Raw genomic sequence first — 24,642 nt, 5'->3', positions numbered from 1 at the left:
CCACAAACCCGTCTCATGGTTTGGCCAACCTCCTGCACCCCAGTGTTGAATTCGCATGATGGAATCGAGGGGCAGGGCACTATTTCTTCACTAGTATTTACCCTGAGATCACACAAGAAACTCTGGGTGTTCTAAGTGGGCTGCTTTCTAACTTGAGCCCAAGCTACCAGGAGGAAGGGAAGCAGGCTCTTGACTCCCTGGCATTCCAAACAGAAGCACCCTCTTGGACTAGGGCAGCTCTGTGCACCCGGTCGATGTTGACGAGCCAAGTGTGGGACGCTGGGGCCAAACACAAAAGCATCCAGAAAGAAAGGAGACCCAAGGTGCAACGCGTTCAGGCCTACAGGAGCCAAGTTATCACTGGTGGTGGTGAGGCTGGCAGTTGGAAACAAAGTGGATTTGAATAATGACAAGTTTCATAAGATATAGTAAGTGTTCAGGTGGATCTTAGGGATTCTTCCAACTTGTCACAAAATTCCGCTTCACACAGTTGACTTGGAGAGGGTTAGGCTCTCTTTCATAGAATCAAAGAATTTGATGCCAAAGGGATTATAAAATCAGGCTCTTAAAGGCACAATGTAGAGTAGGTGGTAAGAACCCAGGCAGACTTGGGCTCCAATCCTGACTTCACTGCTCATGAGCTTTGAGTCCTTGGATAAGAGTCTATAAACTGGGTAAATAATGCCTGTCTAGCAGAGCTGTGAGGATTATAGGTTACATATATATAGGTCCTAGCATGTAGTAAAAACGCAAAAAAGCAACTCCAATAATAACCCTGTACTTTAGAGAGGGTGACACCAAAGCCTGCTCCCCTGGTCTTCTGGTACCTCCCTAAGAGCACAGCCCTCTTCAGGGGGCCTGCAGTTAAGGAGAACAGACCTCTCGTCCCTGTCACTAAAGAATGATGTCATAAGCCTTCCAGGTTAATATTCATACTAATATATATTTTTCTATATATATATATATATATATATATATATATTCACACTAGAAAATTCCGGTGTTCTCTCTAAAACTTTTGACTGAAACTATCAAACTATCAACAGAACTATTCAAACAAAAGCATGCCTTGGCGCTGGAAACCAGGGCCTGGAAGGAAGTTCAACTCAATGCAGGCCCAGCGAGCTTAGACTGAGAGACGGACTCGCGTGAACCGTGAGCTCCATCCTTTGGGCCCAGTGGTCCTGGTCTGGAAAGTGTCTGGAAAAGGCTCTGTCCACAGGCGGGCTGGTGCCTGGCTCTGGGATGCGGGCTGCACTGAGCAGAGGGGCGGACAGCCAACACCCACCCCCACTCAACAGACGTGAGGTCTCCCTCCTCTCCCCGCGTCGAGGCCTCTTTCTGCATCCATTCCAGGGCACGTGGGAGGGCAGCAGGCACGGCCCGACAAGCCAGATGGCGCAGCAGAACTCTGGGAAGGGCAGGTGCTGGGGCAGGAGGTCTCTCACATGCTGAACCCGGACCGGACAACCAGACCGCATCGGGTTCCCCAGGGGGAGGCAAGCTGACCTCAGGCCTGCAGAGCCTCCCGAGATAAATGCTTCCCGGGTGAAGGATATGGGGTGAGTAGCTGCATACAGCAACCCCCCTGCAAGCCTCCCTCGGAGAAACCTGGCCAAGTGCAGAGCAGGGACAGCCATGGTGATGCTCCTACACCTGCCGACATGGTGGCCAGCCTGAGCCTCTCTCCTTGTTCAAGGGGGCGTAGCCAAAACCCACTAACATGGGGCCTTGAGGACTCCGCAGCCACAGCACACAGACCTCTCCCACCCGGGTGGTGGGACTGCTATACTTGACTTTGCATGATAAATGGAGACCTCAGCTGCCCCGAGCCAGGCATGGAGGTGCAGCCCGGGCCGAGCCTGCGCTTCACTCATCCTACTCATGGAGACCTCGCCCTCCTTCACAGGCCCTGGGTGGCCTGGGGTGACACCACCCTTCCGGCCACCAGCACCCACCACCTACCGCATGAACAGGGTTGCACTGGTCGATGGGGTTCTTAAAATCCGTCCTTAACTCATCAAAGGCAATTATCTGAAACAGAAAACACAGAATCAAGATGTTAGCGTCAATGCACCACATCAAAAGCTTCCTCTGATTTGGTCCAAAATAACTCAGGAGGCGGGCGAAGTTTATCAATGACACAAGACTGGCCAGGAGTCAATCACTGTCAAAGCTGGTAATGGGCACCTGGGGTTGATTGTACTCTCCTGTCTATGTCTGTGTATGCTTTAAAATCCCCAAAAGAGGGCTTCCCTGGTGGCGCAATGGTTGAGAGTCCGCCTGCCGATGCAGGGGACACAGGTTCGTGCCCTGGTTCAGGAAGATCCCACATGCCGCAGAGCGGCTGGGCCCGTGAGCCGTGGCCTCAGAGCCTGCGCGTCCGGAGCCTGTGCTCCGCAACGGGAGAGGCCACAACAGTGAGAGGCCCATGTATCCTCCAAAAAAAAAAAAAAATCCCCAAAAGAGGGAACGGGAGGGATGTTGTTTAAGGGTAGATACTTAAAACTAACAGATAAATAAGTCCTGGAGACCTAACACAGTACAGTGATTACAGACAACAAAATCGTATTATAAACATTAAACTTGCTAAGAGACTAGATCTTAATTGTTCCCAGTACTTGAAGAAATGATAACTATGTGATGGGATAGAGGTGTTAGCTAACGCTACAGTGGCAACCATATTGCAACATCAGTGTAGCAAATCTCTATGCTGTACACCTTAAATGTACTCAATGCTGTATGTCAAATATATCTCAATTTTTTAAATCCCCAAAATAAAGTTTTTTAAGTTTCCTGTGCTTCACAAAAATGTAGAGAAAACACTGTTTCGATGAGAGTAGTCTGGGGTTTGGATAAAGGCATACAAAAATTTAAAACTTCAGACCAGCACTTTCCATTTTCTCCTTCAGGAAAAAGCTGTTTACTTTTTATTTTTGTTTATTCTGGCAGAGATGCTGATTAGAAGTTAAATGGATAGAAGTCAGGCAAATGGGAGAAGAGAAAAAGCAAGAAAGCAGAGTTGACAGGAATAGAAACAACCCAATCTCTAGCCGTCCACAGCCTGGACGATCAGCTCCTGGACAGTCAAGGCGTCACACCTTGGTCCATTGCACTTGGGTTCTCAAGGTCATTCTGGACAGAGACTCAGAGGTCCCCAGAGAGCAATGGTTTCCCCCTTTGTCTGGAGGGGAGAATGTTGGAAGTGACCTTCTCTGGTCACAGAACGAGGCGTGACCCAGGCACAGAAAGAACTAACTAGAGGTGAAGCTTCCTAACCCCGGCCCACCTTGTCCCCCAGATGTCCCCAGGGAGACTCAGGGACAGAACAAGGTGGTATTCAGACAGGAGAGTGTCCTCTCTTAGGGTGTGGACGTCTTAGGTCCTCTCCTGGGCTGCATACAAATGGACAAACCAACTCCCCCAGGAAGGCACATCCCAGGGGTCCCTGAACACTTGGCAGAATTGCTGAAACAATGAAGCTGCCATCCCACCCTCAACAGTCCCTGTTCCTGCAGCATGGAGGTGAAAGTAAGTACCAAGTGAGGGAAAACAACACGCTTCCCTCGAAAAAGCAAGTATGCTTTTAGAGCAATCACATGTCATTCTGATTTCAATACTCCTGCAGAATTAGGGGGAAATTCTAGTACAAGTTGTATTAAATAGACACATTTCTATATCATCCCTTGCCAGATAGTTCATTATCTAGCCTATACCTGAACCCTGTAGTAACAAGAAACTCACCACTTACTGAAGATGCTCCTTCCGTCCCTGGCTACCTCTAATTAATCATCATCTTCCTTTACTGAACTAACATATAACTCCCTAAGGTTTCCACCCACACACTAAGCCAGGGTCAGCAAACTACAGCCTGCAGGCCAAATCTAGCCTGCCACCCATTTCTGTACAACCTGTGAGCTAACAATGGTTTTTACACCTCTAATATAGTAGAAAAAAATCAAAAGAAGAATACTATTTTGTGGCATGTAAAAACTATATCATATTCAAATTTGTTTCCATCAATAAAGTTTCATTGGAACGTAGACACAATGATTCTTTTATATATGGTCTATATTCTTACACTGTGATGGCAGAGCTGAGTAGCTGCACAGATACCATATGGCCAGCAAAGCCCCAAATAGTTAGTATCTCACCCTTTACAAAAAAAAAATTTGCCAACCCCTATTCTATTCTTTTATTTCTCCTCTAGAGTGGCAGTGTCCAATATGGTAGCCACATTTGGCTATTTTAATTAGTTAAAATTAAATGTAAAATTCAGTTACTACACTTTAATTGCTCAAAATCACATCTGTCTAGTAGCTATTAAACAGCACAGATGTAAAACATTCCCATCATCACAGAAAGTTCTATTGTGTACAGCACTGCTTTAGAGGCACAGAGGATCGTTGAATCACTCTTCCACAAGCAACCCCTTTAAGTATTGCCAGCTATGGTGAATGCAGCCAATCTTCCTTCTTCAGGCGAAATCTCTCCAACCTTTACTTAGATTAACTGGCACTAAGTTACCTCATCATTCTGATTGCCCTTCACTGACATTACAGGTTGTAAATGTCTTTACTAAAACATGACTGTCAGAACTGAACACCATACTCAAGGTGAGGTCAGATGGCTCAGAGAGTAAACGTCTCACTCCCCTCCTCTGTTCTGTAAACTATGCCTCCGTTAATGTAACCTGATAGCATTAGCCTACTGGTAGCCACATCACACTCCTGGTTTCATACCAAGCTTGCATTGCCTAAAAGCCCAGGTCTTCTTCATGTGCTTCAGTTTAACTAAGCCCACCTCATTCCAACATGTCCATTATTGGATTTGGGCACCTAAGAGCAGAAACTGACATTTATCCCTTTTAATTCCTCCCTATGGGTCTAATCTGTTGAGATATGATCTATCTCCCAACTACAAATCCTAATGAACATAATGTGTTCATTATCCACATTCACCGTGATCTAAATACAAACAGAGCAGGACCAAGGGCAGAACCCAAAGCTCGCCACTCCTAGCTCCCAGGAGGCTGACATAAGCAATCTTTCGGCTCCTTATTTACCTAATTATAAAGACAATTCATCATATTTTGATCCATTCAACTGAAAGTAAATCTCTGGATAGCATTAGAACCCCATAACTGTTGGTGCAGCATATATAAGCTCCCCAAAGAGGCCGGGAGCTCATGGACGGAAGGAGTCAAGCCCTACGTCGTGGCCATGACTGAAGACCCACTTGTGTAATTCCCACCTCCAGCCCTGACCTGGGCCCATGTCCCTGTCTAAGTGCCGGGACGTGGGTCTGGGCTGAAGCGAGCAAAGGCTGCCGGTGCTTAAAGCAGCAGGAGAGGAGCCATGGGGATTCCGAGTTGGTAAGTGCATCTGAGAGCGAGCAACCACTGCCCAACTTGGGTCCCAACTTGGAGGAGGGTGTGAAGAGGGGAAGGCCAGAGTGCAGCTTATGCCTTTGAGCTCCACGAGATAACGGGTACTTTGTGGCTGTTTTCTGATGATGGTGATGGCGATGTGCACAGTGAGGATAAAGGCTTTCAGCATCCCTACCCCCGGTAACTACTCACTAAATGATCCTTCCATTCACTTGACAAACATTCAGTGAGCATCTTTCACTCACAGGCACTGACGGGGCTAGCCCCTGCAGGTACAAAAATCAACAAGATACTGTTCCTGTCCTCACCAAGTTCCTGGGCTAGAAAGGAAGAGAAGCATGTAGACAGATCATTCTGCTACAATGTGATACGTGCTATATAAACAAGACGACTATAATAATAGCTAACATTTAGGGCATGCTCATTATATCCCAGCACCTCCACAGTCAAAACACAGAACGGCTCCATCACCCCCCAAAATTCTCTCCTGTTGCTCCTTTGGAGCCAACCCTTCCCCCATCCCTAACCCTAACCTCACCCCCACCCCGGACCCGGACCCGGCAACCATGAATAGTTTTGTCTTTTCCAGAAAGTCATTTAAGTGCCACCACGCCGTATCTTGGCTTTTGAGTCTGGTTTCATTCACTTAAGGTAATGCATGTAAGATTCAGCCACGCTGTTGCCTGGATCATCAGTTTGTTCCTTTCTGTTGCTGAGTAGTATTCCATTACAGAGATGAACCACAGTTTATTCATTCACCTGTTAAAGAACATGTGGGTTGTTTCCAGTTTTTTACAGTTATGAATAAAGCTGCTAGAGACATCTGCATAACAGTTTTCATCTAAATGTAAGTTTTCAATTTTCTTGGGCAAAGAGGATATGGATCGCTGGTTCATGTGGTAAGTGTATGTTTATAAAAGAAATGGAGAAACTCTTTTCCAAAGTGGCTGTACCATTCTGTATGCCCACCAGCAACATATGAGAGTTCCAGTCACTCCACTTCCTCACCAAAACTTAGTATTGTCAGTTTGGGTTTCTTTCATTTTAACCATTTCAATGGGTGTGTAGAGGTATCTCATTATAATTTTAATTTGCATTTCTCCAATGACTAATTACGTTGAGCACCTTTTCATGGGCTTAATGGCCATCTGTGCATCTTCTTTGGTGAAGTGTGTGTTTAAATCATTTGCCTATTTTATTTTTTTAAATTTAGCTGTTTTCTTTTTGATGATTTTTGAGAATCCTTTATACATTCTGGATACAAGTCCTTTGTCAGTTATGCAAATTGCAAATTTAAAAAATTTTTTTAATTGAAGAATAGTTGATTTATAATATTGTGTTAGTTTCTGGCGTATAGCAAAGTGATTCAGCTGTATGTATGTAGATATATTATTTTTCATATTCTTTTCCATTATGGTTTGTTACAAGATTTTGAGTATAGTACAAGATATTGTGCTATACAGTAGGACCTTGTTGTTTATCTTTTATATATAGTAGTGTGTATCTGCTAATCCCAAACTCCTAATTTATCCCCCCCACCCCACTTTCCCCTTTGGTAACCACAAGTTTGTTTTCTATGTCTGTGAGTCTATTTCTGTTTTGTAAATAAGTTCATTTGTATCGTATGCAAATATTTTCTTCTATTCTGTATCTTGTCTTTTCATTCTTAATAGGATGTTTCTAAGAGCAAAAGTTTTTCATTTTAACATTTATCAGTTTATCCAATTTATCAGTTTTTCTTATATTGATCATACTTTTGGTGTTGGATCTAAGAACTCTTTTGGATCTAAGAACTCGTAAGGCCACAGAGATTTTCTCCTAGGTTTTTCTTCTAAAACCTAGGGTTTTCTTTATGGTTTAAACTAAAAATTCAATTTCTTTAATAGATTTAGGACTATCCGTTTATTTATTTCTTATTACATGAGCTTGGAGCATTTGTGACCTTAAGGAACTGGCTGATTTCACCAAAGTTGTCAAATTTATAGGTCAAATTTATATTCCGAGCCACCCTCACTGCTTGTTTCATTTTCCCTCTTGGTTTTCTTGCTAAACTTTTGAGATGGAGGCTTGAGTGAGCACAGAAAAGGCTAGAAAAGGCAGCAGCTAAACAGTGGAAACAGCAAGAGAAACAGTTCTTCCACAAGCTGCATAACAGAGGTTCTAGCTAATCAGATTGTCTATGACCTTGCCTGGGGCTGGGCTGTGCAGGAGATGATGCTCAAGAGGGAGAGAAGGTCAGATGCCAGGACCTAGTTGTGTACAGAGCTGGAGGCTCCAAGAGAGGCAGAGCCAGGGGCTGGGGAGTCCACAGAGAAGTCCAGAAAGGAAGGGAGCTCCAAGAAGAGAAACACACTCGATGAGAAGCTGTTTCTGTGAACCTTGAGCCCTGACCCTGCCACCACTAGTCCTGGGCTAACTCATCCCCCAAAAGTCCTGACCCAAACCCTCCAGCTGCTCCCCAGCACCCCGGCCCCAGGATCATGAATCAACAATTCACTGGCCTTTGGAAGAATTAATATTGTTAAAATGGCCTTACTACCCAAAGCAATCTACAGATTTTATGTGATCCCTATCAAAGTACCCATGACATTTTTCACAGAACTAGAACAAATAATCCTAAAATTTATATGGAAGCACAAAAGACCCAGAATTGCCAAAGCAATCCTGAGGAAAAAGAACGAAGCAGGAGGCATAACCCTCCCAACTTCAGACAATACTACAAAGCTACAGTCATCAAAACAGCATGGTATTGGCACACAAACAGACATATGTATCAATGGAACAGAATAGAGAGCCCAGAAATAAATCCTCACACCTACAGTCAATTAATCTTCGACAAAGGAGGCAAGGATATACAATGGAGAAAAGACAGTCTCTTCAGCAAGTGGTGCTGGGGAAGCGGGACAGCTGCATGTAAATCAATGAAGTTAGAACACTGTCTCACACCACACACAAAAATAAACTCAAAATGGCTTAAAGACTTAAATATAAGACATGACACCATAAAATTCCTAGAAGAGAACACAGGCAAAACATTCTCTGATGTAAACCATAGCAATGTTTTCTTAGGTCAGTCTCCTAAGGCAAAAGAAATAAAAGCAAAAAAACAAAAAAAAAACAAAAAAAGAGAGAGAGAGAGAGAGAGAAAGACCTAATCAAATCAAACTTATAAGCTTTTGCACAGCAAAGGAAACCATAAACCAAACGAAAAGACAACCTACAGAATGGGAGAAAATATCTGCAAGTGATACGACTGACAAGGAATTAATTTCCAAATTATACAAAGAGCCGATATAGCTCAATATCAAAAAAAAAAAAATCAAAAACTGGGCAGGAGACCTAAATAGACATTCCTGCAAAGAAGACATACAGATGGCAAATAGGCACATGAAAAGATGCTCAACACCACTAATATTAGAGAAATGCAAATCAAAACTACAATGAGGTATTACCTCACACCAGTCAGAATGGCCATCATTAGAAAGTCTATGAATAATAAATGCTGGAGAGGGTGTGGAGAAAAGATGACCCTCCTACACTGCTGGTGGGAATGTAAACTGGTGCAGCCACTATGGAAAACAGTATGGAGTTTCCTTAAAAAAAAAAAAAATAGAGCTACCATACAATCCAGCAATCCCACTCATATGCATATATTTGGAAAAGATGAAAACTCAAATTTGAAAAGATGCAGGGGCCCCAATGTTCATGGCACCACTATTTACAGTAGCCAAGACATGGAAGCAACCTAAATGCCCACTGACAGATGAATAAAGAAAATGTTGTATATATATACACACACACACACACACACACACACACACACACACACACACACACACACACCATGGAATATTACTCAGCCATAAAAAAGAATGAAATAATGGCATTTGCAGCAACATAGATGGAACTAGAGATTATCATACTAAGTGAAGTAAGTCAGACAGAGAAAGTCAAGTATCATATGACATCACTTATATGTGGAATCTAAATGAACGATACAGGGCTTCCCTGGTGGCGCAGTGGTTGGGAGTCCGCCTGCCGATGCAGGGGACGCAGGTTCGTGCCCCGGTCCGGGAAGATCCCGCGTGCCACGGGGCGGCTGGGCCCGTGAGCCATGGTCGCTGAGCCTGTGTGTCTGGAGCCTGTGCTCCGCAACGGGAGAGGCCACAACAGTGAGAGGCCCGCATACCAAAAAAAAAAAAAAAAAAAAAGTAAAAGAATGATACAAATGGGCTTTCTTACAAAACTGAAATAGACTCACAGACATAGAAACAAATTTATGGTTACAAAAGGGGAAGGGGGGGAGGGATAAATTAGGAGCTTGGGATTAACAGATACGCACTACTATATATAAAACAGATAAACAACAAGGTCCTACTGTTTAGCACAGGGAACTATATTCAATATCTTGTAATAATCTATAATGGAAGAGAATCTAAAAAAGTATATATGTAAAACTGAATCACCTTGCTGTATACCAGAAACTAACACAACATTGTAAACCAACTATACTTCAATAAAAATTCACTGGTTAAATGAAGGCCCTGTGAGAGGCCTCACCAGGGATTAGAGCCCCTCCTGTGCAATGTCAGCCAGGTGTGGGTCAGCCCTAACTCTAGACAGCCTCCATCCCATCGGGCCTCATCCTGAGGTGGGAAGCAGCCTGGACCCACTTCAAGAGGCAGGGAATTACAGAAATCCTTTACAAAGCATCTCAAGAAGGCTTCTTTCTTTAGGCCCACAGTGTTTATAATTAGGAGATCAAAAGTCACCTTGCTTGTCTGAAACAGTTATTCTGCTAAAAATAACTATGCTCTACTATGAAAAAACCTTCCTGGAAGAGTAAGAATGAGAGAAAATTCAACCTCCATTAGCTAATAAGTCCCCAGGGCTGCCCCATCACAGAGTTTAGCATTCGGAAAAGCCTCTTTTGTCTGGAACATTCTCTCCCCTGTGTTCGTTCCACAGTGTCCTCTGGTTTCTGAAAGATCTACACTGGTTGAAGCCTCACAATCTTGGATTTGTATCACATCATCTCACTGAAACATTCCATCTGCACAAGGACTCTGTGCACTGGATATCCCCCCAGTGTACAGTTTGGGAAACCAAGCCCCAGGCGGAGTGTTTGAATGAAGTACTGGCCATGGCACAGTGGGCGAGTAACAGCCCACACCAGGAACCGGGTTTCTGAATCCTGGTCAGCTGATGCTCCGTGTAGCACAGTGCGTTGTCTCTCTGTGACTTGAAATCGTTCAAAGAAAGTGTTGAGTTATTAAAGATGCCCAAGACTCTTTCCTAGGCACCCACCATGTCCCTGGCACTGCCCTTGGCTCTGGAATACAGTGGTGAGCCAGAAGATAAGGTCCCTGTGCTCACAGACAGGGGCAGGGGACAGAATCAATCAATAAATAAACAAGAAACATACCTTAAAATGATAGGCTGCCTGAAGAAAGTATAATACAACAGGGTGATATGAAGACCTAGAATTGGAGGGCGGTCAAGGAAGGCCTCTTGGAGGAGGTGCCGTTTCAGGTGAGAGGCTGAATGACCAGGAGCCAGACATGGAAATTTCCAGAAGGAAGTTACTAGGGCCTGCAGAGGCCCTAGTGGGAAACAAGGTCGGCGGGGATGAGGTGCCAAAAGGCCACGGCAGCTGAAGCCCAGTGACAGAAAGAGACACTGGGAGGGGATGAGGCCAAGAGCGGGACTGGCCAAGAATCCCACCTGGTGTGGGACTCATCTAACCGGCTCCGCGAAGCAGACCTATGAGCTGAGACCCTGCTCAGCCCAACTACTCCGTTGGTGATACGGCCTCTACGTTACTCACAGAACTGAGCGCGTCTGCTGCTTGTGGTCTCACAATCCAACAAAGGGGTGTGACCGAGGGGGACGTCGATGAGACAGGTCAGTGTGTGTGAATGCAGTGTCAGGTATGCACACTGAGGAGTAGGTGGTGGGACGACGATCTTTGGGTCCTTTCTGCAAGGCTGCTAATTCACCCAGAAAAAAAGTCAGTGGTCAGAGGCAGTATAAGAAAAGACCAGGAATCCTGGCTAGTCAGACCCAGGAAGCCAGAGAATGATTTGGGGCTAACCCACCCCAGAGAGCAATCGGACACTGGGAAAAGCTGTCCAAAGTCTTCTAATGAGAGGACACGTGGGGCCTGAGCCCCCAGAATTTCCGCCTACCGATCCATCCATCAACAGGGACAGCTCTGTCACCCAGGCGTGCATTCAGACTCCTATCTGCAGTAGGGCCACCTGGGCAGAACTTCCTGATTTCTCCATGTTATAAGTTGAATAGTGTCCCCCCCAAAGTCACCTCAAGCCTCAGAATGTGGCCTTACTTGGAAATAGGGTCTCTACGGATATAATCAGTTAAAATGAGATCATACTAGACTAGAGGCCCCAAATCCAGCGTCCTTATAAGACACAGAAAAGGACACACAGAAATGGGGAGTGGTGCAGCTACAAACCAGGGAGCACCGAGGGTTGTCAGGGGCCATCAGGAGCCGGAAGACACAGGGAAGGATCTTCCCTAGAGCCGTCAGAGGGAGTAGGGCCCTGCCCTGACTTCACACTTCCAGCTTCCAGAACTATGAGAGAATACATTCCAATTAAGTCACCTAGTTTGTGGTAATTAGTTAAGGCAACCCTGGGAAACATATAGAGTCCACTTGCAAAATAGCTGAAACCGTTGCTGCCGTGACCTAAGATGTTATCAGGAAAAAATGGCTTTTGGTGCCACCCGTGAATGTTAGTTAGTGAAAGAAACAGACAGGAGCATTTCCAACCCAAAATAAATACCTCCCCGGGGAAGCAGGCTTTTATACTCACTACAAGCCTTCCTGTAAGTTCCCTAAAGCCACACTAAGAATATACTTTTAATTTAGAAAGAAGTCAGTTTTTTACTTCCTCTCCATGTCTTGTCCCAACAAGAGCAATTCCTTCAAACCACTGCCCAAGCCTTGGGGCCGTTTTTGAGAGTCAGGAGCTCCACCGGATGGGAGAGAGACGGGGCACGGGAACAGATTTATTGGCTGTACCACATGGGCTTAGGGTTAGTGTCGCTTTTATGTCTGATGCTGGAGCAGCTGAAGAGTCCTAAAGGTTCTGTTCACTGATTCTAAACTGCTACAGGCAACTGTTTGCTAAGCCACACCTGAACCCCCAAGAAGATGGACTCCACACTCATGGGTACCACGCAGGTAGGCCCCATGTCCCCTTCCCGCACCATCACAGAGTGAGCCACCATTGGCTCCATGCCTACCTGCGTCACGACAGGTGCTGCCTCTTTAGGGGGAAGAGCCCTGCACCCGGAGGAGAGCTCGGTGGGGTCTTTACCCTGCAGGGACTAGCTGTGTAACCTTGGGCTTGTCATCACTTTTCCAGGCTATGGTTTCCTTATCCACAAAATGGGAATAATAACTCTCCCTACGTCAACTGGTTGCCACGTGAAATGAGGTGCCAGAGACCACAGTGTCAGAGCAGGAGAAATAAAGATGGTGTTGGATGAAGAATGAACTGCCATTATATAAAAGGCTCCACACGGCAGAATGGTTAGCATGTGCCTGTGAGTCAGAAACCCTCAGTTCAAATCCAAACTCCACCTCATCTATCTGAGTGACTGCAGGCAAAGTGTTTAACCTCTCCAACCTCAGTGTCCTCAAATAGAAACAGGAGACAGTAAGGGTTCTACCTCCTACTGGGGCTGTGAGGATCAAACGAAATAATGTCCATAAAGCACTGGGCGTGATGCCTAGTGCATAGCAACAATAAACATTAATTACTACTTTTATCGCTGTAGTTGTTACCACCGTACAGATGTTTGGGCCCCACCTCCCTGATTTTGAGCACAGTCATTAGCATCACACAGTCTGGATCCAGGAGAACCCAGGCACTTTAGGGAAGGAGGATGTAGGTAGGAGCGAAGGGCAGAGCTGCTCTGACGACACGCGTGGGTGAGAAAGTGCTAGGGCCCATCCTGTCACGGGTGGGAGACTGAACACTGGGATGCTGGGAAGGAGGCTGGGATCAGCAGGTGAGCTGGGAAAGGAGGCATCAGCTGCCCCCAGACCAGCCCCTAGACCTGAATGATGAGTACAAATTGGGGAACACAGGACACGGCCTATCAGCATTGCCTCTGCCGGAATTTGAAGACACAGGTGGTTCTGACATTGCTTCCCTGGTCCCCGTCTAGTTAACAGAAAACAAAGAACCCCCCAGAGCCAGGCACATCTGGGATGGGAGGCAAGAGAGCAGGAGACCAGGCAGGTCCGGCCGACTTTCTCCTGCCGACACTCAGCAGGGCAGTCCCCAGCTCCAGCCAGCAGCCATCCGGTCAGGGTGAAATCCAGAGGGGAGGAGGGGATGAGAAGGCGCCCCCCACCCACCGTCTGCTGACTTGTGGTGGGCAAGGCAGCCCCCTCTGAAGAACACATGCCGTGAGGCAGGGGTGGGAGTGTAATAGGGAAGAACAAATCTAACTCCATATTGGATCTGTTTCTTTTACTTTAACCTTTGTATTCTATTGCTTTCTCTGCAAGAATATTGCCTATAGCCTGAAATATACAGGATAGCCCATTCTCAAGGCTCTGAACTTTAAAGGTATAACACTTTTCCACTCACACAGAGATAAAAAGTTGCGGAACAGAGAATAACATTTGTCTTGTTGGAGGTTTACAGGACCATCACGACCTACAGACACCTATAAGGACAGCTGCAAGAACAAAGGATTCTGACACCAAGAAGTCTGCAACAACCAACAACTTTTAGTATGTAAGAAGCCTGAATTCTAACTTGGGTAAGATGGTTCTTTGGGACACTAGTCCACCATCTTCTCAGTCGGCTGGCTTTCCAAATAAAGTCACTATTCCTTGTCCCGACAATTTGCCTCTTGATTTATTGACCTGTCTTGTGGTGAGCAGTACGAGCTTGGACGAGCTTGGACTCGCTAACAGGAGGAGGGCAGCAGCAGGCAGCCTTCTGGGGTCTTCCCGGTCCCACTCGATCAGGCCCCAGCCGTCTGCTTCTCCCAGCCCCCAGCTCAGCCAGCACCCACAGCGCCACAGCCCACCACGTGAAGCAAGTCGCAAACCACAGAGTGTTCTAAGCAACTAGTGCCAGCCCCAGTTCCCACCTCCTCCTACCAAGTTTGTGTTTGCTCTGCCATCCTTGGTTCTCAGACGTGAGATTTCAGGAGGAATTTCTGGCCTGAAGGGTTCGGGGACCCTCCAGACACCCTTTGGGGTCTTGGCCATCAGCCTCCCACATGGCTCTTGGAATTTCTCCTCTTGATGGTTCCAGCATCCTCTGCTCCTTGGGACAAGCAAATGCCTCCTCCAGCCCCCAGGCCTGGAGCACTCCACAGCCAGCGGGCCCAAGCTCTGGGGGGAGTGCACACCCAAGGGTGAGTGTGAACATGCATCAGTGAGGTCCCCACACCCCAAAGAATCTCCCAGGAAGAGCCATCATTAGTCATTCTTAAAAAATGCTTACTAGGATCTACCATTTGCCAGGCACTGTGGTAAGAACTGGAGATACTACAAAAAGAAAGGCAGACGGGCACTGGGCTCTACCAGTGACCAAGGCTCTCTCCTTGCCCAGGCTCTTCTGAGCCCTCTTCCCAGCTAGGCTTCAGCCCTGGGCTCCATGTCCATCCTTGCAGAGTCTAGTTTTAGCAAGAATCCTGCTAAGCTGGTTTGGAGAGAATCCCCACTCTCGATATCTGATCACCCTGGGCTGTCTTCAGCAAGAATCCTATTAAGTCAGTGTAGTAAAAGTCCCCCCACCCTTGATATCACCTCTTAGTGATTTTCCATCGCCAACCCCTTCACCCTGCTCCTTGACTACAAATCCCTGTTGTGCTTGTATTCAGAATTAAGCCCAATCTCTCTCCCCTATTGCAATAGCCCTGAATAAAGTCTTCCTTACCACTTTAACAAGTGCCAGACCTTTTTTTTCTTTTAACACCAACTTCGATTTACTCTCTTGTGTTAACTCTGAAAAAGCAACATCCTCTGGGAGCAGTAGCCTATTAAGCAAGACATTGATTTTTGCAAATGTAAGTGTGAACTCTTTAATCAAATTGAAGGTGGAATGTGTATAAAGGGAGGCAGAACTCCAAGCTCTGGGCCAGCACTTAAGTTTTTTCAAGTTGTTGGCGGTGAGTTGCTTCTTTTGGTTTGAGATCCGCAGGAGCAGAGGGTGAACTAACCGTACTCCTTGGTTCATGACACATCATCACCATGGGTCTGAGAAAGTCCCTCTCTTACTTTACTTACTCATCTATTCATTGCCTTTTCTCCCATTAGCCCTTTCCCTCCATCACAGGTGATTATTGGTTTATGTTTAATGTGTATCTTTCTCTTTGTTGTGTTCTTCCAAAATGTGTGTGTTTGTGTGCATATATTCTTTAAATAAATTTATTTATTTATTTATTTGGCTGCGTTGGGTCTTCATTGCTGCACACGGGCTTTCTCTAGTTGCGGTGAGTGAGGGCTACTCTTCGTTGTGGTGCACGAGCTTCTCACTGCGGTGGCTTCTCTTGTTGCGGAGCACGGGCTCTAGGCACACGGGCTCAGTAGTTGTGGCTTGTGGGCTCAGTAGTTGTGGCTTGCGGGCTCTGGAGCGCAGGCTCAGTAGTTGTGGCACATGGGCTTGCTCTTCAGCATATGGGATCTTCCCGGACCAGGGCTCGAACCCATGTCCCCTGAACTGGCAGGCAGATTCTTAACCACTGCGCCACCAGGGAAGTCCAATGTGTGCATATATTTTATCAATAATTTACCTAACTGTATTTCATTCTCTTTCTTCCCCTTTGCACTCAGCAGCGTAGCTACAGGGCTCCACAGGCGTAGCCACTACGGTTTGCCTACCAATGCTCCCAGTGAGAGACACCGATTTGACCTTTGCACATCAAATAATGCTCCCAAATCCCCACGCATGTTCCCTTAAGGATTGGTCTGGCAATTTTATCGAGATTTATACCTAGGAGTGGAACTGCTGGGCCATGTGGTTTATGTTTTTTCCTAAATTGAACTAAGTACTCCCCTGCTACCCTCCTAAGTGGCTGTACTCCCCCAGCAGTGCTGAGGGCTCTGCATCCCACATCCCAGCCAACACCTGGCAGCATCCAGCTTTCCAGCTTTTGAAGTCTAATAGGTTTTAAGGTTTGATCTTTCTGTTGTTTTAACTTGCATTTCTCCAGAAAGAGCCTCTCTCCATATAATGGAGAGTCTTTTAGATTTCTTTTTCTGTAAATTGCCACCTGAGCTGCTTGGTCCATTTTTCTATGTGGTGGCTGCCATATTTCTTTTTGAGTCGCACTTGTTGCTGGTATGTTGTAGATGTGAATCCTCTTTCAGTTTTAGACATTTTGAATACTTTTTCTCATCCGTCACCTATTAATTAACTGTGGTATCCTTCATTGAGTGGAAATCCATTTCTTAAAGTTTTTTTTTTAAGAAGTCCTTCCTTGCCCCTAAGACAGAAAGATAGACGCTTATGTTATTTTCCATTTTCTTTATGAGATTATAGAACTCTAGTTAGTCCTTTCCTGTCCTCCAACACCAGTGACTTGGCTATAGTGGGTCAACTCAAGGGATCAGAATTACTTCAGTCACTGAATATTTAATGAGCACCTACTATGAGAGGCAGTGTGCTTGGAGCTGCAGGTAGAAGATAGGACATGGTCCTTAGACTCAATGACAGGAGTGGAGTAAGAACACGTGACATGACAGGAGATGAGAGAAGTCAGGAAAGGGCAACCCTAAGTTGAAGGAATGAAATTTCCACTTGCAAACTGCCTGGAAGAGACTTGTCTCAGTAGGCATATGTAAATCATATGCAGGTCAGATGAAAATGACTATGCAAATATTTGTATATCCCAAGAACAGCCCAGAGAGGAACATCCTTGGGGCTTTAGAATTCCTTTCCCAGTCTAATGTAAATTGGTACAGCCACTATGGAGAACAGTATGGAGATTCCTTAAAAAACTAAAAATAGGGCTTCCCTGGTGGTGCAGTGGTTAAGAATCTGCCTGCCAACGCAGGGGACACAGGTTCGAGCCCTGGTCCTGGTCCGGGAAGATCCCACATGCCACGGAGCAACTAAGTCAGTGCACCACAACTACTAAGCCTGCGCTCTAGAGCCTGTGAGCCACAACTACTGAGCCCGTGTGCCACAACTACTAAAGCCCACGTGCCTAGAGCCTGTGCTCCGCAACAAGAGAAGCCACCGCAATGAGAAGCCCGCGCACCGCAACAAAGAGTAGCCCCCGCTCGCCACAACTAGAGGAAGCCCGCACACAACAACGAAGACCCAACACAAGCAAAAATTTAAAAAAAAACAAATAAATAAATTAAAAAAAAAAAAAAACTTTGTCAAGAAAAAAAATAACAACTAAAAATAGAGCCACCATATGATCCTGCAATCCCACTCCTGGGCACATATCTGGAGAAAACCATAATTTGAAAAGATACATGCACCCCAATGTTCATTGCAGCACTATTTACAACAGTTAAGACATGGAAGCAACCTAAATGTCCACTTCCAGATGAATGGATAAAGAAGATGTGCTGTATATATATACAACGGAATATGACTCAGCCATAAAAAAGGAATGAAATATTGCCATTTGCAGCAACATGGATGGACCTAGAGATAGATTATCATACTAAGTGAAGTAAGCCAAAGACAAATACCATATGATATTGCTTATATGTGGAATCTTAAAAAAAAAATGATACAAGTGAACTTATATACAAAACAGAAACAGACCCACAGACACAGAAAACAAACTTATGGTTACCAAAGGGGAAAGGAGGTGGGAGGGATAAATTGGGAATTTGGGATTAACATATACACACTACTATATATAAAATAGATAACCAACAAGGATCTACTGTATAGCACAGAGAACTATACTCAATATTTTGTAATACCTATAAGGGAAAAGAATTTGAAAAAGAATATATACATATATATATATACACACATATATATATGTATATATTGATATATAACTGAATCACTTTGCTGTACACCTGAAACTAACACAACATTCTAAATCAACTATACTTCAATTAAAAAAAAAAAACAGAATTTTTTTCCCAATCTAGAAGGATTTGTACCAGGACTAGAATGTAAGGCTTTAACATTCAAGTCCTCAAAACCAAATGTGGAATCAATCACTAAGAAAAAATGGATCCAATGCACTCAGCTCAGCCTCCATGGTGCACCTAATGGGCAGACTCCTTCCTTGTAAAGCCATTTTCTGGGAGTCATTTCCTCCAAACCCACACACGCCCACAAATGAGTTTGGTGAAGGAAGGCTGAGCCATAATTCTCTGTGGAAACCTACACGGGCTGCTATGACACTTCTGGTAGCAAATGCCCGCTGGAATGATCTCCTGCCGAGAGACTCTCCCACCACCAGGGGAATACCTAAACATTTTGTTTATTAAGGTTTTTAAAGGAGCACCATCTGCTTTGAGAAGTCTTAAGAGCCAGGCGCTATAAATTTAATAATTGAAATACTTCAATGGAAGAACAGCAACTACAGTGTCAAGTGAGAACGAAACCAAAATGCCCAGGCCATGCTCCTGCTGGCACTCCTTCCAAAGCAGGGGAGAAAGCGGGATGGATAACTTCACAGCAAGGGTGTGTCAACACCCCACCTCCCTACCCTCACTACCTGCACGCTTATATAAGGTAAACAGCCTGGGCTCACGGAAAGGGCACTTTCCTGCACGGGAGTCAGGAACTTGAGTTTGGGTCCTGGCTCTGCTCTTGACTGTGTGATGTGGGGCAATCTCTTTGCCCTCTTGTGCCTCAGTTTCCTTGTGTGCCAAATCAGCACATGGGAGCAGATCAGCATTTCTGAACGTGGGACAGGAATGGTAAGCATTTCAGCTTTCTTAGGGAAGTTGTCAAAACACAAGGGGGCATGGGCCCTGCCCTGGATCTGTTAAATCAAAACTGGAGGAGAGCATTGCCAGGGCCAGTTGAGAACTACCTGACCATCGCTCCAGCTCTAATGTGCTGTGTGAGACTTGGAGAATGTTATCGCGTCACATCACCTGCAGCACCCTTCAGACCATAAAAGCCCAGCACATTAGCCTTCTCAGGAACTACAGACAGTCCTCAGGTTTATCACTAAGTCTTTAACTCTTACCTGTAGATACCATTCCATGGTGTAGGGAGAATGGGAAAAAAGCTATAAATCTCTTTGCAAATACAAACATCTTTAACATAGTAACCCTAATTGGAAACATAGCTTTGATCTCAAAAGTGAGTCCTGGCACGTACCACATATGCAAAGAATATATGCAAAGGATCCCATTGGGTTATGAGTGGGATTTCAGGATGCAATGCTCTGTGAGAGGAGACACCGTTTTGTTCATCACTCCTGTGAGACAATAGAAAATAGATCTATTGTTCTCTGCCCCTGTTCTTGGCACAGGTTCCTAAAACTCTTACAAATTCCTAAGGGAGTAGGAACATCTTTCATCCTATTGAGGCAACTCTGGGTGGTCTCCTGGATGGCGGCTGGTCACCAGAAAGACCAAGTCATGATTAGACTGAAAGTTTGGAACTTTCAGCTCCCCATTCTCCAGAGAGGGGTGAGGGGCTGGAAATGAGTAAATGATTGATGATGCCCATAAGAGGAAGCTTCCATAAGATCCCAAGAGTATAGGGTTTGGAGAGCTCACAGGTTCGTGAAGACATCCACACTGGGAGGATGATGCACCCCAACTCCATGAGGACAGAAGTGCCTGTGCTCAGGACCCTCCCAGACCTCGCCTTATGTATCTCTTCATCTGGCTGTTCATCTGTATCCTTTATCATATCCTTTAATAACCTGGTAAACGTAAGAAGTGGTTCCCTGAGTTCTGTGAGCCGCTGAGGCAAATTAATCGAAACTGAGGAGGGGATCGTGGGAACCTCCAGTTTGTAGCCAGAAGTTGCATGGAAAGTGGGGACCTACCACTTACAGTTGACATCTGAAATGGGCAGCCGTCTTGTGGGACTGAGCCCTTCAACTGTGGGATCTGACACTACCTCCATGCAGACGGTGTTAGAATTGAGTTCAATTGTAGGACACCCAGCTGATTTCTTGGTGTGGGGAAAAAACCTCCACACACTTGGTGACCAGAAGTGAAGCAGTAAAGGAAACACAACAGAAAGGGAAAACCCTCAGTTTTTCCTTATATGGCTGCATCCTCAGCTCTTGGATCAGGACCAGGCAGACAGTAGTTACTCAATAAATATCTATTAAAAAGATGAATGGGGCTTCCCTGGTGGCGCAGTGGTTGAGAGTCTGCCTGCCGACGCAGGGGACACGGGTTCGTTCCCCGGTCCGGGAAGATCCCACATGCCGCGGAGCGGCTGGGCCCGTGAGCCATGGCCGCTGAGCCTGCGCGTCCGGAGCCTGTGCTCCGCAACGGGAGAGGCCACAACAGTGAGAGGCCCGCTTACCGCAAAAAAAAAAAAAAGATGAATGAACGAGTTTGCCCATCTTTGTATCCTTGGCCCAGTGTTTGCAATAAACATTAAATGAGTGCATGAACAAGCATGGAACATTTTATACTTCTCAAAATATCTGTATAAATATTTCATTAGTTGATCACACCACCCACCCAATGCTTCTTGCAGACAAAGTGGGGGACGTCTTTCTCCTACCCCACGCTAGTCTTCCTAGGTGGATTTGTTTGTGCTTAAGGACAAATTATCTCCGCACCAAAGATGGAGCCCTGGGGGACTCAAGCATTCAGGAGGGTAGTTCCCTGAGGGCAGTCACATGTCCATCCATCATGAGGCAGGTCCCAGGATTCAAAACCTCCATCCAGATCGTTCTCCTCCAGACCCCCTAAGTGATTAACTGAATTTACCCATAGTTGAGAGAAGGAATCTCTCTCTCTCTCTCTCTCTCACACTCACACACGCACACACACACACACACACACACACACATCCCAAAGGAAGCCAAATAAGTTGGTTTGAAAATTTGGATCTAAGCTTCCCAGAAGCTAAAGTAGGAAGAGAAATCAGACACGTAGTTCTCAATGTCCAGAAAGAAAAAGGTTCCTCGGAGGAAACACTATCCCAAACACTCACATCTGAAAATTATTACCGCACTATTTTAACCACAGTAGAGGACACACACAACTAACACAGCAACACAGCAATAGGTGTTAGACTTTTCCTTGGCGCCACCCTCAATGATGGCTGAGAAGTCAACACAAAATGTGACTCAGGAAAAACATTTTATGGAGGCAGGACAACAGCACCCAGATTTTGAATGTGCTGCAAATAGTCTTCTGCTAATGTATCTCCCAACAAGGCGTCTGAACAGTTGGAGAACACTCAGAAAGAGGTTGGGTTTCAGCAGAGACCTCAACTGCAGGTGATCTGTGCTGCTCCTACCACATGGAGCTCCAGCGGCCGCCAGTGACCCTGACAATGATTTGCGAAAATGAGGATTCTAACCAGGCTCCTCTCTCCTGCCTGGATGTCCATTTCCCTTCCACCTGAAGGTAAGCTATGCTGAAAAGTCTCCATTTGCCCCTCCAGATCCCCCTCCACCCTCCTCCACCCTATGCTCAGTCTCTTGAGAAAGGTACCACCTGGCCTTCCTTGCCCTCTGGCTTCTCATTATGTCAGGCCACTAGGAGCCACCAGCAGGGTACTTATGCCCCGGGTCCCTTCCTGCTGGACCTTGGCTTGGCAGTGTCTCTGTTCCTCCACCTGAGGCCACAGGCCCATCAGGAGGCACCCCCAACCCCATAACTCTCATGAAGTTCTGGTAACTGCCACCCTCTTGCCTCTCCAGACCTAGGGGAGTACCAGCTTCCCCTTCTGCTAGACCCTGGTGCTTCACCATCCCTGTTGGTTTCTTATCCCAGCCCCTCCTCTGTAAATAGTCCTTTCATTAAACCCTCCTCTGAATGTGTCATATGTCTTCTACTGGGACCCTGACCAATATAGAGCCAACCAGAGGCATGAAGGTTAGGCCAGGTCTAAGGAAAAATTAAACAAATAAATACTATAATAACAAAACATCTACTTAAGTTCTTTCCTTAGTACCATTCCTTCAAATAAAGTAATTTGGTACCAAAACAAACAAATAAATACTCTGGATACATTCCAGTATGTGAATAGATGATTGAACAAGTCCTCAACATTCCATATAGTGCACAGAATGGAACCATTTTGGCCTGGAGAAATTTCAAAGCAAGTACTACTCGTTACCAGTTGCTCAGCAGAGAGAGGGGTGTGTTTGTTTGTTTGTTTGTTTGATCTCAGTAACACTCCTGTGAAACAGCTGACTTTTGGGGGGGGGTGGTATTTATCTTTATTTCCATCACATAGGACTGATGGACTGTCCTAGAAAATAAAAACAAACGCTACTTCCTCAGTCAAGTGAGCAGGGGGTAATTTAGAGGTGCTTTTTCACGGTTGGCTAGACACATAAGGAAATGGGCTGGCAGCTTTCTTGGAAATAGCTGGCTTTGAACAACACAGCTTCCTAATGAATTCTCCAGGATGAGTTACATGCAAAGTGTGTCCCAAAGTAACTAAAGGAAGTAACCTGCTATATGGAGTTATTGGATGCAACCAATTAAATTTTGCAGGACATCTGCTGATGCTGGTTTTAGAACTAGGCTTCACACAATGGCTAAAATAAGTGTCTATTGCAGTCGTTCTTAGCTTATGACCAAAGTTAAAAAAGAAAAAAACTGTATGATCAGCATATAGAAAATCCTATTTCAAAAAAAGACAAGCTCCATAGCAAGGAGACATGCACCTAAATTAACTGAAAGCAACTTCTAATCTTTAAGCTTAGGTTAAAGAAGGAAGAGGGGCTGGAACACAGCTGCCTTACTTTGTTCAAAACAGATAGCTGACCTAGTAGGAGGGCTCTGGAGTCTACAGACTTGCAACAATGTTAAAAAGCAACAGTAACAGAGTTTCTGTTGCGTTCATACAGCTTCACCATCCACAGAGTGAAAGCCTAAGACAGTCTTATATTTTCTTTAACAGATTCCTTCCTGAGAGAAGTGTGTTCAAGTGATCAATATAAAGGTAGAAATACTTGAAACCCAACTGCTCCTCATGTAAACTGGTCTGAGAAATGCAGACCCACAACTTAAGGAAGAAAAACAACTGCAGATGCAATGTGTAATAAGATACGGTCGCTTCTAAGGATGAGGTCTTCCCAGTTTGAAATATGATTAGCCAAAAAATGATTTAGAAGTAATATGTAACCTGATCAACAATTTATTTTAGCTGTTAAAACGTGGCCACTCAACTGGGTTGGTACAAAATGTTTTCCTTTCCTTGTGTCGGCCCTCACCATTGGTGAAGGAAATTTCTGATGACTCCTGCTTCTGCCTCATTTCCACTACCTCTGCCCTCTCTACTCCTGCACAGCCAGAGCTGCTGAGACCTGCCTGGATAGGTCTGGGTGCAGAACAGAGAAGCCCATGACCTGGGCCATCCTCACCAGGAACAGGAAGCACATTAGCAGCCCCAGGCCCACCAGTTGCTGCAGACTAGACTTAGTTTTGCTTCCCTGGGTTTGGTTTCTAAAGGAAGTCCAGAGGTAACCCTGTGGGGTATCTCTGCTGTCTTTCATGCTCTTTCTATGTGGATGTGGTTTGTACAACCAGGATCCTTCCTCAGCCACCCCGCCCAGTATAGCACTTGCTTGCTGAATAAGGAATGTACTTGTCAGGGCCCCAGCACTGCTTAGCCCTTGTCTACCCCTCTCCTAGGGGCCTTGAGTCTGTTCCCCTTATCCCACCCCCTTTCCTCCTATACCAAGCAACTGGCTAGAGTCCAGCTGACTGCAAAAGGACTGATTACCTGGAATGGATACTTGTGCCAACCTGACTTTCAGCAGCCTCCCTGCCACTGCTAAACTCATCAAACCTGTTGGCTCTTGTGCACAGACCACCCAGCATCCCCTCGGGGACTGGGGCCGCATTATTTCCCGCCACCCTATGTGGAGTCCCAGTCCAGGCATTAAAGTTCCCCCATTCCCCATTGTTGATCTGCTTCAACACAGACACCATCTGCCTGCTCCCTTTCCACCAAGCCTTTAGCTTTAGCACAACTCAGGGAAGAAAAGTCTGGGTGAGGTCACAGGCCAATTGCCTTCCATCCGCCCAAAACCCAGAAATTACAGGTCAAACTTCCATGCAGTACTTCTTTGCAGGAATAGCCAACAGGTCAATAACGTTATGGAAG

The 24,642-nt window shown here is 45.7% G+C and overlaps 1 protein-coding gene across 3 annotated transcripts in view; it reads right to left on the bottom strand.

Moving 5' to 3' along the window:
* CNIH3 (cornichon family AMPA receptor auxiliary protein 3) overlaps positions 1-24,642 on the bottom strand; it is a gene marked incomplete at both ends in the record, with an annotated part of 119,406 nt that overhangs the window by 68,862 nt on the left and 25,902 nt on the right. For all 3 annotated transcript variants that reach the window (XM_082653170.1, XM_082653171.1, XM_082653172.1), the window contains one exon: positions 1,966-2,034. In XM_082653170.1, coding sequence (XP_082509296.1) covers positions 1,966-2,034 — 69 coding nt within the window. The remainder of the gene's footprint in view (positions 1-1,965; positions 2,035-24,642) is intronic.

The sequence above is a fragment of the Grampus griseus genome (genome assembly GCF_964374135.1).
Source record: "Grampus griseus genome assembly, chromosome: 1".
In the NCBI taxonomy this organism is placed as follows: Eukaryota; Metazoa; Chordata; class Mammalia; order Artiodactyla; family Delphinidae; genus Grampus; species Grampus griseus.
This window is presented reverse-complemented; position numbering and strand designations above follow the sequence as displayed.